The following is a 15000-nucleotide window of genomic DNA, read 5'->3' on the forward strand; positions in this document are numbered from 1 at the left end:
TCAAGTGTATAACTTTAGTTTTGTTCATCTCTTTCAAAACTGAAATGCATCACTCAAACAAACAAAAACAAAATAACATTTTATTTGAACATTTAGCTCATTCCTAATTGGACAAGTATGCACTCTGATGTCAGCTTCAGAAAAGTTTGCCTAAAGGCTGATGCGTATCTTTGTGGCGGTCGTTTTTTGCCAGCACATTCTCCCAAATCTCTGTTCCCAAAGGTCCAAGATTAAGAAAGATGTCGAAGAATTCGAGAGGGTTTGTATCACTAAATAAGGCCATGAGTGGAGCGGCTGTCAGTCTGTGGAGATGAAGCATAGATTTATTCTGGCACATAAATCCACTGACCAGACCACACAGCATCACTGGACACTCGATTTCAAGGCCGGAATAATTGGATGAAAAATGTCTTTGTAAATGGGCTCAGACCGTACATAAGCTTCGTTAAAGCCAACATTAAATCAAATTCATCCTAACAAATGCTACTGGTTTACTGTGAATGATTCATCATCATCATACAATCATCCCCATCTCTTTCATCAAAGTGTAATAACCTGATCTGACGTCACTAAAAGGCCATGGTTTGGTTGGTTAAGCACAGCCCAGTTAACACCTGCTTGTGAACTCTTAACTAAGCCATATGTCTTCTATTGATGGAGGTTCTGACAAAATAACAACAACAACAACAACAACAACAACAACAATAATAATAATAATAAATATTACATTAAACTAAATGTTTTATCTGTTCTTTGCAAAATGGACTTAATATTCTGCAGCTCATCAAGATACTATTATAGTTTTGGTTTCATTATTTGAATTTTTATTTTTAGTTACTTTAGCATATCAAGTAAAATTTAAAGAAAAAATAAGAAATGTTGCCAATTAGCTGAAAAAGAAAAAAAAAATTATATATATATATATGAAATATTCAGTTAGCGTATGTCTCATTTTCAAAGATTCTCTTTATGGTTTTAGTTTAATTAACAACCCAGTCACTAGCAAAGCATTTCTTGGACTATAATTGTATTTGGAAATAAAATCATCTGAATGCTATGTCATGTTGTTGTCTTTAAGTAAAGGTACAAGTTTTGTAAGTAGCACCTGATAAAGATTAAGATTAAATCGAGGTTTATCTAATAAATCTGTTGTGCCAACTTTTAAACTTTGGTTTAAAAAAAACCTAACAGGCCATTTGAGCCTGGCTTTAATTTACATTTAAAAGGTTTACCTTTAAAAAGAGTATTTTAACACCTTAACGCTATTGCTTTTTAATTATTAGTGAATCTAACATTGTAGACAAAATTACGTTTTGCATTACCCTAATTTATTCATCTTTGCTACAATTAAATGGTGCAACAGCGCTCAGATTAAAATAACCCGACATCAACAAATCTCTGATTAAGTCTATAGTATGGATAATTAATGCATGGTACTATACGATTAATGTAATCCCACCCTTTGTTCACTGAGCCGTGATGAAGTCCCATGAGCGTGGAGGCGCTGTGAACACATACCAGACGTGCTTCAATGTCCTAGCCAACTTCTGTCTGTTACACACACAGCCAGATATGCTGGACCACAAAAATCCAACGTTCAGTTACGTAATCGGCCATTACAAGCATTTAACATCTGCACAAGAAACAAACCGTAAATCCATCTCCAGCCAGCCAGTGTTTACATGCACAACATGACACACAAGAACTACCACAAAACAGCTTATTACAAATACCTGGGGAGATTGAATCGCTTTTCTCCCTTTTTAAAACACAAACACACACCAGAATGCTGGTAAAGTATGTTTTACAACTTAATGCCTGCAAACACGCCAGAAGACGTAAGACTGGATCGCTCTTGTTCAGTAAAAGAACCGAGAAAAAAAAAGCATGCAGCTATTTCTCTCTGCAAGGGAGCGTTTTCCTGTGAGGGAATCTACACAGGAAGTACATAGTTTGATCAGCCCATAGATTACATCATTGTGTGACCCAGTGTACTAGATTCATGCCAACACGCATTACTCATGTAAATACATAACCAACAAAACATTATAATCTAGTAAAATTAAGTTAAGCACTGTTAACGCGGAAGCTTAAGTCTTTAAACGGACAATTTAAACAAAAAAAAAAACTTGGATTTTTGATGATAAGTTGAGAGGGCATCGCGGCAGTGTTGTTTTCATTAACTAAAACTATTGCAAAATATTTATTACTCTTAATTTGAATAATAAATGAAATATAAATTAATATACACAATTTCTGGTGTTTAAAATAAAGCTGAAATCGAAAATATATTAAATACATACACGAAGTATAAATATTAGATGATAAACTGCAATAAATACATTTCTTAAAAGCTAAAACTGAAAAACATGTAATTAAAATACACAAAAAAAACTATATAAAATGAATTTCAATAATATTTCAATATTAAACTGACACTGCATCACCGATCACGCGGCTCACCTTGATGCAGTTGACCAGGTCGGTCTGGTAGTAGCGGTCGTGATGTGCGTTTGCGGCCGCCAACGTGAGAAGATATTCGTTCCTCGCGTGGGTCGCTTTGGAATTACAATCGCTCCTCTTCGCTTTCAACTGAAACACACACATAAGGTCCAAAACTTTAAGCCTCTGGAAGATCCATTTAAATGGACAGTCCATCTATAAACTAAAATGTTGTCATCATTTACACATCGTAAAGTCATTCTAACACTGCATAATTCAGACAGACAGATAGACGGTGGTGTTTACCTTCACACTGGCCTTCTGTAAACTTATCCGGGACTGGAACAGACCCAGCTTCGACCTGAGAGAACACAGAGCAGGTATTATAAATCTCAGCTATATCAGAGCCGGCGGAAGGAACAGGCAGGATAAATGAAAGCCCACATCAAAACCATCCCAGATTTGTGTCAAGGAGGAAACAGACAATATAAATCAAACTAGAGTGGACCTGTGAAAGGAAGGAAGAGGCTGGGAATAAAGGAATGAAGCTGGCATGAACCTGGCTTTGCCATTGCTGAGAAGACTACGTTCTCTTAAAAGGGACGGTTGACAAAAAAAAAAAAAAAAAAAAAAAAAAAGAAAAGAATCTTTATTCACACCGAAACAAAAAACGCATTACAAATGAGGCTTTTTTAAATCCAGTGGAGACATGATTACTGATTATCATGACTTAGTGTTTCTTTTTGCACGTCGTGCTGCATCTCGCCTCGTAAAACATAACACCATGTCTACTTTTGTGATCGGAGAAACGACAACAGCGCTAACGTTCGCTGTTCAAAACTCTTGTTTGAATAGTAAGCAAGCAGCAGGGTCTTTTAATAAGAAAACACAACTTGCTTAAAGATTATGAGTCAGAAGTGCCAGACAGTCCTTGCACAATTGCAACCGCCTCACTTTATAGTCTCTGTGCACAACCAGCATAAACTGCTCTTCGGGTTCATGAATCAGTCCTCCGTAAAATCTCTATATTTGTTTTGAACTGTTATAAATACAACTAACCACTAATTTCTAGTATTTAGTTCACAACGAAACGCAGCGTCTCCAAAACATGGCGCAGGCAACAACGCTCTTTCTTTGTATAAACATTTGGGTGGTGTTACTAAATATACCCACTGATGTAGAAAAGTGGAGGCGTGTTTAGGGGGGATGTCACGGACATGTCATTTTTATAAAGAAACTCCCTTTGGTTTTGAGACTTTAGTCTCTGCAACTTTAGGGATCCTATCTATGCACTAACAGCTTGTAACACTCCAAAGAGAAATGAAAACTTGAAGTCGCATGATATGACCCCCCTTTAAGAACACAAGACAGATACCTCTTCCTCCTACAGCTGAGAACAATAACTGATTCTAATGCAGCTTTACTGCCAGCCATGCTAAGCAGCACAACATCGATAGCCAAAATCAATAGAAGAACTGAGCGAGGAGCTCACAACACCGCGCCACTGGACTCGTCTTTCCCCTCTCTGTCTAATCTGGTCTTGGCAGAGGCTTTGAAATGGCAATTGTACTGTGGGTACAAATGGCCCTTGAAGAAGGAGAGAGATGGTTGAGTGTGTTTAACAAATTCTGCATCGGGCTAATAAATTGCTTTGAACAGAGTGGGGTATTCCCTACAGGGGGCTTAAGTATCAGCCACGGAAATGCATATTTAATGAAGGCTTCTCAACACAATGCCACATCTTTTATATTCTTTGGCGCTTTTAATGTTTGGAGTTTGTGATTCTGAGCCTAATATCTTTGATAAAGTGGAAAACTGCTCAGTGCAATAACATTTTAAAATTATAGAACCCGAATATGCCCTTTTTTTATGGAAAAGGCTGGAAAAGTTAAGTCAAGATTGCCGGTTTGATTCCTGATCTGAAGAAGTATACCTTTAAAGCAAAAACACGCCGCTTTGCACGATAGTGTCAAAATTAAATTACTGTAACTAGGTATACATATTTTTTAAAGAAAAGGCATTCCTATAGCTCAAATAGTAAAGCAGGGTGAGAATAAAGCATGGTGCTAGCAATACCAAGGTCATTGGGTTTATTCCCAGGGATTGCATGAACGTACTCTGTAATGCAAATCACTCGGCATAAAAGTGTGCACACATTTAAATATGAGTAAAAGGATTCATATACTCGACTAAAAATAATAAAATTTGCAAGATATGGCTTAAAAAAGCTCAAACAGAAGAGCGCAGCAATAGCAATGCAAAGACAATGACTTCAATTCCCAACATGTGATGTAAACATATGCAAAGTAATGCAAGCTTTACTTATAAAATACAAAAAAAGTATAATACCAAAATAAGCTAATTTTTATATGCAAGGCATTCCTGTAGCTCAAACAGCAGGGCATGGTTCAAGAAATGCCACAGAATGTCACTGATAAAGCATACTTTTAAAGCAATGCATGTTTGTGGCTGTGGGTTCGATTCCCAATGTCATGGGTTTGATTCTCAAGGAATGCATAAACTGATAAAGCATAACTTACTTTTTCCAAAGGTACTAATATGCACTTTAAATATTTACATGCACCTTTAAAGTACTAATATGTATCATATTTAGGGGCAAATATGGTACTTGGCTTTTGCAACTTAAGAGTTCCGCCCGAGTGACAGCTTCGTGCATTTATTTTCTGAAAGTGTAGTGGTTATTCATTAATTAATGGGACTCAATTAATGGGACAAGCACTTGTGAAGTGTGTGTTTCTGATCCGGGCACCACTGGGACCGCTTGCACCTGCAATACCAGACGCACTTACTTGGACTCAATGTCGGCCTTTTCCCGCACAGCCTGGGCCATCTGCTCCAGCTCAAAGTATTTCTTTTTGGACTTGGCCAGATCCTTCACTGAATCCTGGAGCTCTGCCTGAATCCGACCCAGCTGCTCAATACACTGCGGGCGGCCGTCGAGGGATAGCAGAGAGAGAGAGAGAGAGAGAGAGAGAGGATGTTACAGAATTACTTGAAGGATCGGGGCACGGGATCCAGGACCGCGGCTGGTACCTTTTTCAGCTGCTGTTCCTTGTAGAGGCGCAAAGTTTTGGCGGGGTCTGAGATCTCGTTCTTGTAGTTGTCGCAGACATTGAGTCGAGACTGGGTAACCTGCACGGTGCCTTCAAGATACGCCCGCCAGACTCCATACACATTCCTGCAGCAGGAAAAAACAGGGTTACTGATTGGCGCACTAAAGCAACAGTTTCTGATTACATGTACAGTAAAATAAATAAATAAAAAATTAGCACAGTTCCTTCGCGACAAAACTTGGACTGCATTCAGATGGCAATTTATTCACAGGTTGTCCTTCTAAAGTGGAAGTTTGCTTCACGCATGGCCAGTCACAATCATAGTCAACTTACTCAAGGTCAAGTAAACATTTCCTACTTGGTGCCTTTATCATAGTGGTCCAAATGAAAAACAATTAATTAAAATAAAGCATATTTAAAAAAAAAAAAAAAAAAGACAGACCTGGACAGATTGGCTTTTAGTTAATGTAGTGGAGCAGCCATTTGATTTACTTCATTTAGTTCATTTCAAACAGCTATCCAAATTGTCATTACCATGCAAGCGCCAATCAAAAAATAAAACAGCAGTAGTCAAAAGGTTTGACTATTTTTAGCACACTTTCTCTTAAAGGTATAGTTCACCCAAGAATTTTGCCATTGTCATCAATGTTGCGTGTAAGATGCTACAAACCTTTATGATTTCGTTCTTTCGAATATCTTCTTCTAACAGTATGTAACTTCGCAACTACATGTCAACTAGCAGTCATTAGTGTATTAGTAGGCCGTCTGCTTAATATGTTCTAACACTTTATTTTGCATGTGTATAATACATATATATATAACTTATTCTATGAACCCTAACCTACCCTGCTCTGAGAGCTAGTAGACATGTTATTGCAAATTCATTAGTTAGTAGATATATCAAAACAAAGTTTATCAGAATATTTTAAAGAATGAGTATAACTTCAGTTTCTCGTCCCAATACATTATGAATTTGTTTACATATACTAATGCATATATACTTTTCTACATACATAAGTAAATGGCTACCAGCAACTGTTTGGTTACTAAAAATATCTTGTGTTTAAACATACAGGTTTAAAACGACAGGTTTGACAATAAAATCGCAATGAAATTAATCACTAGACAAGTCTAAAACTTAGTTATGGCTGTGTTGCAAGATTAAAGAAACGCATTGTAAAGCACCCAGAAGATCTTCATGATTTTACCTGTAATCTGTCCTCTGGTCGTCTGGTTTGATCCCAGGCCAGTCCCTCTTCAAATACTGACTCGCCAACTTCTGCAGGGCCTGAAAAATATAGACAGAAAACATCATAAGACGCTTGAATGTGTTCAGTTTCTCAGGCTACATTCTATTGCTATCCAGCAATCGAGGTATGCAAAATAAAAACTTTTAACAGTGTGCCAAAACTGACTAAAACGATCTAATCCCAAAAGACATTTTGAACTTAATTAAAATGCCGCATACAAATAAATCTAAAAGTTACGCATTCAGGAAGATTAAGCGAAAAAAACTGAACTAGATGTTAATTCTTACAAACAAACACAAAAAAGAAAACAAGGTCAACCGAACATTTGTGACCCTGGACCACAAACCCGATCTTAAGTCACTGGGGTATATTTGTAGCAGCAGCCAAAATTGGGTCAATTTTTCTTTTGTGTCAAAAATCATTAGGACACAAGTAAAGATCATATTCCATGCTTTTGTAAATGCCCTACTGTAAATATATTAAAACATTATTTCTGATAGTAATATGCATTGCTAAAACCTTAATTTGGACAAAGCTAAAGGTTAGGGTTATGGCACCCTCAGATTCTCAAACATAGTTGCACCATATCTTAACAAACCATGCATTAACGAAATTAGATTTCAGATTACATACAACTACAACACTTATGACTGGTTTCGTGGTCTGCGGTCACTGCGACTGTACCGTTTTGCTCGTAACGTGCAGCGATCTGTCATTACGAATACGAACACAAAACAATTATCAGGCCATATGCGTGTTCTCATGACCCTGTCATCAGATGCCATTTATCACGGATTAACACGAGCACAAACACACGACACGTTACAAAGCAACCCAAATTCCAACGACCGTGGCATATGTTTGCTGTTGGCATGAAGAGCGGGGAGTTTGCGCTCTCCTCTGGGATCGTGAAAGGCCTCCGCTCGAAATTACACTTCCATAACTGAACAAACGCCACCTGACATATGGCGAAGCGAACAAGACGGCCTCGCTTCCTAACATGTTCGCTCTTCCGCCGTATTGCAAATGGAGGAGAGAGATGCGCCCCGACGTGAGGCCGATCAGCCGCTGGCTTTTCGCCGCGTCCCTTCCCCACCTGCCCCATTCCCAGACCAAACAACGGCATCTACAGTGCGCGCGGATGAGAGAATGGCATGTGTTTGTGTAAGCAGCAGGGAATGAAGCAGAAGAAAGGAGCCGTTCTCTTCGGCCGAGGGCGGCGGTGTGGCAGAGACTGGCCTCTTTCAGTCCCCCAACAGGACGCTACAGATCAGCTGGGCTGACGTCTTTTATTTTCCTTCCTCTGCGTATTAGAATAATCACTGGACGTGTTTTTCTAACACTCGCATCACCACTGGACACAAACTCGCACTTAAAAGCGAACAAGACGGAATAAAAAGGTCAAAGAGAAAAAAAAAAAAAAAACTAAAAATGTCTTTGCGTGCACCAGGGCCGGGCAAAATATTAAATATGAACAATACACTCGCAATATAAACTTGAGCATCACTGAAAATCACATTTAGACTTAAAGAAAAAAAACTAAAAACGTTTCATTTAAAGATATAGGTAAACGCCAAACAGTGTAGTTCAATAGGATTAATAACTGCTGCTGCTCACACAAATAAAAATATATTTATAAATTATGATATATTATATCGTGCTATATTCGTTTAGAAAACTGTGTAAAAAATCTTTTTTGGGGGGATTTTGGAGAATGAATAGACATGACAATATATGCTAAACGTCTTAAAAGAATTATACAATATATTGAGCGAATACATAACTAATATATTTTGAATATCTTCAAACTCCAAAGGCCAAACAATCATCTAATTGTAAACAACTAACTGTAAATAAATTATTGAGATATAAAGCATATTGAGATATATATATATATATATATATATATATATATATATATATATATATATATATATATATATATATATATATATATATATATATATATATATATATATATATATATATATATATATATATATATATATATATATATATATATATATATATATATATATATATATATATATATATATATATATATATATATATATATATATATATATATATATACCTTAATATAATAGCTTTGCACTAAATGGCTTAATTTATATGGTTCTTTTCTGTTTCCAATCACTTAATTTATATGGTTCTTTTCTGTTTCCAAACACTTAAAAAAAAAAAAAAGACAAAAGATATTTTGCTGAGAAATACACAATCAACCACAGCTCAAAATAAAGATAGTAAAAAAGGATAAAAAAAAAGTGTACTGTGCATGCTGTCTCAATAACTGGTAAGAATGGCTCCAGAAAGACACAATATCGACAACACGACTGCCGTTTCTTCAGAAGTGAGCCACAGTTGTCTGCCAGCGGTAAAATATCACAAGAAAGAAACAAGAGCCACATGTAAACATGTGAAATGCAGTTTGAACATGCAATCAGACAAATCTGACAAAACGAGTGAAGGATTCAGAACCATCTTGTCTAAATAAGACCTGGACGTCTTATTAATGGCCCAGTTTAGGGGTCAAACCTGGTGCATGAAAGGCATGCGAGCATCAACCCCGGCATGCATCATGCATACATTATCCGTGTGGGAAAAAGATTTCGGCTGATGGCTGCTTTCCGACGACTGTTGTCTACAGGAGCGTGCTGCTTCTGCTGAAGCGTGGAAGTCCATTCCAGACTTCCACAGTCGAGCTCAGGTAATTACAGGCAAACACAGCACTTCATCTCCATAAACACCTGGTGGAGCGGTTGTCGTGGCAACCGGAACAGTCGTCCTGTTCGGTCTAGATAAGGAGGACCACTGCTTTGAATCTGCTCTCTGATAAGGTGTGGTCTAGCCACACAAAGCTGGGCTGTATTCTGTCACAAGGGATCATGGGAGAAATTTACAGGGGTCACTGCATTATTTTTCTGATTTCACACGAAAATGCCATATCATCTCAGAAACACGTAAGCTTTAAAGGTGAAGTGTGTCATTTCTGGGATTATAGTGTCACCAAATATTAATGTCTTTTTCCAGGTGTGCTGTGATTATTTTTAGGGCTGCAAAAAAAAGAAAAAGAAAAAAGAAAAGTAAATAGAATTAAACATTAATATGAATATACAACAAGGATGATGATAATAATAATAATAATAATAGTTGTTATTATGACTATTATTGTTGCATTGTTGTACTACTACTACTACAAATAAAAAAATATGAACAAAATAAGAAATATTACACTGTAAAATAATTACATTACTTCATTGTAAAATTAAACTCCCAAGTATTTAAGAAAAAAAAAAAAAACTTTATAAATGGTCAAATTACAATGCATTTATTTTCTTTACTTTAAACATTAAGCATTCAGAACTCCAGAGAGATCACTTGCTAACTCGATACTAATTTATTTCTCTGTTTTTAGTTAAACTGAATATGATTAAGAATAAGAAACATTAATTAATTTAAAATACATTAACTGTAACAAACGCAACATCCAGCAAAGCAAAACCATGTAATAGTGACCGAGTCTGAATTAGGCTGGCTTTATTCTCAGCTCACCATAATCTGACAATTTCCTTTAGGCCATTTACATAAGTCTATTGCGATAAAAACCATAGCAGACCAAGTCTAGAACTATTCTTGAATGAAAAACGAGCAAACACTATGAACCGTTTAAAAATGCAATGGTCAAAACCGGCCATGGAAGAAGTGGATGCGTGATTTTAGCAAAACCTCAGCAGTTTTAGGCTCATTGTGCTGCAACATTACTCTTCTAATGCCTTCTTCAGTCCTCACCCTTCTCTCTGAGACGTCCTCATCTGACCTGCAGAGAGCAACCAGCTAATCACATTTCAGGGAACTAATTAAAGGTCGTCTAAGGTATCTGAAGCTGCAACGTGTCGAGATAAGTTAAGAGCAACTCTTCGCATTACAGTCTAAAAGCAAGACAAATGGAAAGTGAAAGGAAACCGTCTCAAAAGCAAGATCGTAACACACACAGCGCAGTGAAGAGCGATGTGTGGAGAATGGTTTGTGGTGTCTGGGTGTGAGCATGAATGCGGTGTGTATTTTAGTAGATGACACATAAAGAGGAGAGGAAATGCAAATGTGTCATTACAGTACACCCTCGAAGATCTGTGTTATTTATAGAAATGACTACCACGGGAGGCTTTTGCTGTGTTCACTACTTTTAAAAAGTTTGGGTTTGCTAGGAAAAAAATCTGCATTTATTTGATTAAAAAGTAAATTTGCAAAAAAACGGAAAATTTTTTAAATTGGCCACTATCATAGGTTTTGTCATTTGTCGGTAAGATCTTTTGTACTAATTTAAAACACAAAATATATATATATTTTATAAGTATAAGTCAGAATAAGCATGGTTTTTGAATTTTTTTTATAAATATTGTGTTGATCCCGAATGAGTATAACCAATATTTCAACCAAATTGGCATTTTATTAGCTAAAAATGTATTTCAAACCTTAAAAGTAGACACATTTATTGTGCTTTCTATGGACATAACAATCTTTGACGCATTGCATATAGAGCTTTATAAAATAAAAAACTTAAGTCAGTTAATAAATACGCTAGAAATCAATGTCTTTCACATTCACTAGCTAAGAATCGAAAGTCTGATGACTTTGAGAATAACAGCACACCTTTCCTCAAAAGACACCCAGTTCCTGCGGTCTGCTCGAACGCCTCATGTCTAAGTATGAGCAATAGCAGCAACAGTGACGTTTTCCAGCATTAATGAATACGGCTGTTGTGTCAGAAATGCCATTCTTGGTCATAGGTGTGGTAGCAAACAGGCCGGCCGTAACAGGAAGCTCCCACCACTGCACACACAGTCACTTCCTGTTTCAGGCAGAGGCTGGAGTGGCAGGATATCCGCCGCAGACGAAACAGAGTGATGGAACGATCGAGTGAGAAAGAATGAGAGAGAAACGACTCCTTCCTGTTCTTGACAAAGAGTGCTGAATTAACGAAACAACTCCATGTTAAGATCACAGCACGAGAAAATCTGCCGCAAGTGGACACGGGAGCTTAACGGCGTTTTCCATATATTAGCAGAACACTGCTCTATTTTTAATAATGCACATGAAGCCAAACTAAACACATTCATTTCTCTGAAACAAGGCGAAGGCATTTAATTGGAGTTTGCAAATTAGGCATTACCCAGAAGAACATAGTAACCACACAGATTGCCCTAGCAACTGCACAGGAATGCCATAGCAACCACATAGCAACACCCTAGCAACTGCACAATGCTCCTCACAGAGACACTGAATTATGGCGACAGTTTTTGCCCAAAACTATGGAACAAAAATGGAAATAAAGGTAAATTCTCCGGGAAAAGCTGATTCTCTTTGCACCAAAGACTTTTTTGACAGAGACACTTTTTCCATCACTTTTCTAGTGAATTTTATTGTATTTTTTTTATAAAAGAGATGGAACAAAAATGTGGGGAAAAAAAAGCAACTTAAAATAAAAATCAATGGGACATCCTAGTAAAATAAAAGTCAAAACATCAAAAAACAAACAAACATCTTTTTAAAGGTTTAATTTAAAGCACTGGAAATAAATAAAAACTAAAACAAATGAATCTGAATGGCAATATTTAATATATATATATGCACACACACATACACAAATCTCTAAAATTGTAACTAAAATGAAAACAAAATAAAATACAAAAATAGAAGCGAATTCATGTCATCAATAAAACTATGCTACAAATAATACTAAAATGTAAATAATACTAAAATAAAGAGAAACACAGGATCCCCAGTGTGTAAAAAACAAAACAAAAATACCCAAATACAGAAAATAAGAACATGACATCACAAAAAGAGTAAAATATAAACTTAATAATAATAATAATAATAATAATAATAATCAAACGAGGGAGGGATGACACGTTCCACCGGAGGATCCGTGCTGGTGTGTGTGTGTGTGTGTGTGTGTGTGTTTGTTTGTGTGATTGTGAAGCACACGTTGGCCTGGGGTTTTCAGGCTACAGTCTGCACAAGCTGTTCTTTGTGCGTCCCTCTATTGTAAGGTCAGTTTCCAGAAGCGGCCCGACCTGGCCTGTCCTCTCACAGGGGCACAATAGGGGCATTGAGTGGGCACTGAACCGCCTTTGAGCTTCAATAAAGCGCCCGAAACGGCTGCTTCATCCTCTGAGCCTATCTGGCATAGTCCAGGTCCGTCTTTTAATGAAGTGGGAGTTCATTGGTGCCCTCGTTTTGCATGGTTCTGGACCGAGGGGTAAACGGGCTTTCGGCCGGCCCTGGCCTGGTATTGTTCCGGTGGGTGGGACGGACTGCAGCTTGGCATAAAGCTGAAAGCTGTGAAAGCCAATGATTTATGTGCTGTGTAAAGTTTGACTGACTCTAAACGACTGGACAGACCTCCGGGACTGTATAAAGTACAGAACTATTTAATTTTAAACGGCAAACAAGTTTGGACAAAATACTGCTTTTTATGCAACTAGGATGCCGTCCAAACGCTCCACGGCCTTAACAAGAGTGTGCTGACAAAGGCAGAAACAACAGCTCTCTAGAGCAAACATATATTACACAACGCTGGAAAACAGTTTACAACTGAAACACTCAAATCAATTCATCCCAAAACGAAAGGAAATAAGTTTTGCATGAGGAAATTATTTTATTTTTTTCTTGCAGTTTTTCATGACAATTAAGCACAATTTACTGTGCACTTGTTTTTTTATTGCCATAAAATGATTATCCACATTAGATTTCCAATACTGCAATAAATGAAATAATGCTTTTTCCATAAAATGAAAACAAAAAATAAAGATATGCAAGAATTTAAATACTTTAAAACACATCAATTTAAATAGTAGTGCATTCCAATAATCAAACTAACAAAATTATGTTAATACTTATAATAATATAATTATTTATTGATTGATAATCATTATTGAAGACAATACCATTTAAAAAAAACAATATATATATATATATAAAAAAAATTTAAACTTAAAATTAAGTACTAATATATAAATATTTCTGTTGCAATATATATTTTAATAATATACTGTACAATGGAGTTCTACAGTGCTTTCCTAAAATGTAATTAAATATTAACAGATATCATAACATCTCTCCCCAGGGTTTTTGGTTTCGGCTTCAAACCCCCACAGACATCAGTGAAAAGTGTCTACAAAAACTACAGCGAGTTTCTGAGAAAAAAAAAAATATGGTGAAACAAGAATATCAATGTTTAATAATGACTCATTATTACGTCTGATACATAAAAAGTTTTTGAAGCACAGCGGCTGTCATGAATTACCACATCTACAGGTCATCAACCTCTCACGCAGGTTTCATTTTCTTCAAAATGAGACTGTTTAATTTCTTTGAAAATGAAAGTGGGAAAGACGGCATCCATGTGAGACTAATATATCTGATGGTGCGAAGAGACTAAAACGTTAACAAAAATGCAAATAAAAATTCCAAAATAGGAAAAAAAAACCAAATCAAAATATTATTGAAAACTATAATATTGTCTCAATGGAGTTTCAGAGAGATGTCACTCATCTGTGGAGTCGCCGATAGAGAAAAAACAGACAATAGAGGCTATTTATTACCTAATATATAAAAAACCAGACTGAATACAAGGATCAGTCATGCTGCCCAGAGCAGGGTTGTCGAGAAGAGGGAGAAAGAGCGAGCGAGAGACATTAAACATCAGAGGTCTGAGCATGTCAAGGCTTTGAATCAATTCCCCCGTGTGCTGATTCACATCAAAGCTCTTCTAATGGGACGGTGTCCTGACATCCAAACTCTCCTCTCATGCACTACATATGCTTTATGCTGCTGCTGAAAGGGAAACGCTTAGGGTGAGATGGTAATTTGTACCCCGGGGCTCCGTGCCTACCATATGCTGCATGTTCCTCTCATGTTCCTCATGAAAGACATTTTCTCCTGCTTTCTCTGACGCTCTCTTGTGTTGATGACAACGGAGACACGGAGGGATCACGAGCGGGGTCAAGGGTCTCATCAGTGAGAACTAGGATAAAGGTGAAGCAAAAGTCCAGACGAGGAGGTATCACCTTGAATAAGCAATAGGGGACGTGCACAAAATACAATAAGATAATATGACATGATGTTAATTATAACTTTCAAAAATGGACTGAAAATGCGAATGTGTAAACTTCACAAATACCATCTACACTAAAGTTTTTGAAAGAAAA

The 15000-nt window shown here is 36.8% G+C and overlaps 1 protein-coding gene across 2 annotated transcripts in view; it reads right to left on the minus strand.

Moving 5' to 3' along the window:
• Positions 1 to 15000, minus strand: part of LOC122323074 (F-BAR and double SH3 domains protein 2) — a 75336-nt gene that overhangs the window by 29529 nt on the left and 30807 nt on the right. For both annotated transcript variants that reach the window (XM_043216721.1, XM_043216722.1), the window contains exons 4-8: positions 6725 to 6804; positions 5497 to 5641; positions 5253 to 5386; positions 2749 to 2803; positions 2464 to 2592 (exon numbers count right to left, since the gene is read on the minus strand). In XM_043216721.1, coding sequence (XP_043072656.1) covers positions 2464 to 2592; positions 2749 to 2803; positions 5253 to 5386; positions 5497 to 5641; positions 6725 to 6804 — 543 coding nt within the window. The remainder of the gene's footprint in view (positions 1 to 2463; positions 2593 to 2748; positions 2804 to 5252; positions 5387 to 5496; positions 5642 to 6724; positions 6805 to 15000) is intronic.

This window comes from Puntigrus tetrazona, chromosome 18, assembly GCF_018831695.1.
Source record: "Puntigrus tetrazona isolate hp1 chromosome 18, ASM1883169v1, whole genome shotgun sequence".
Taxonomy (NCBI): Eukaryota; Metazoa; Chordata; class Actinopteri; order Cypriniformes; family Cyprinidae; genus Puntigrus; species Puntigrus tetrazona.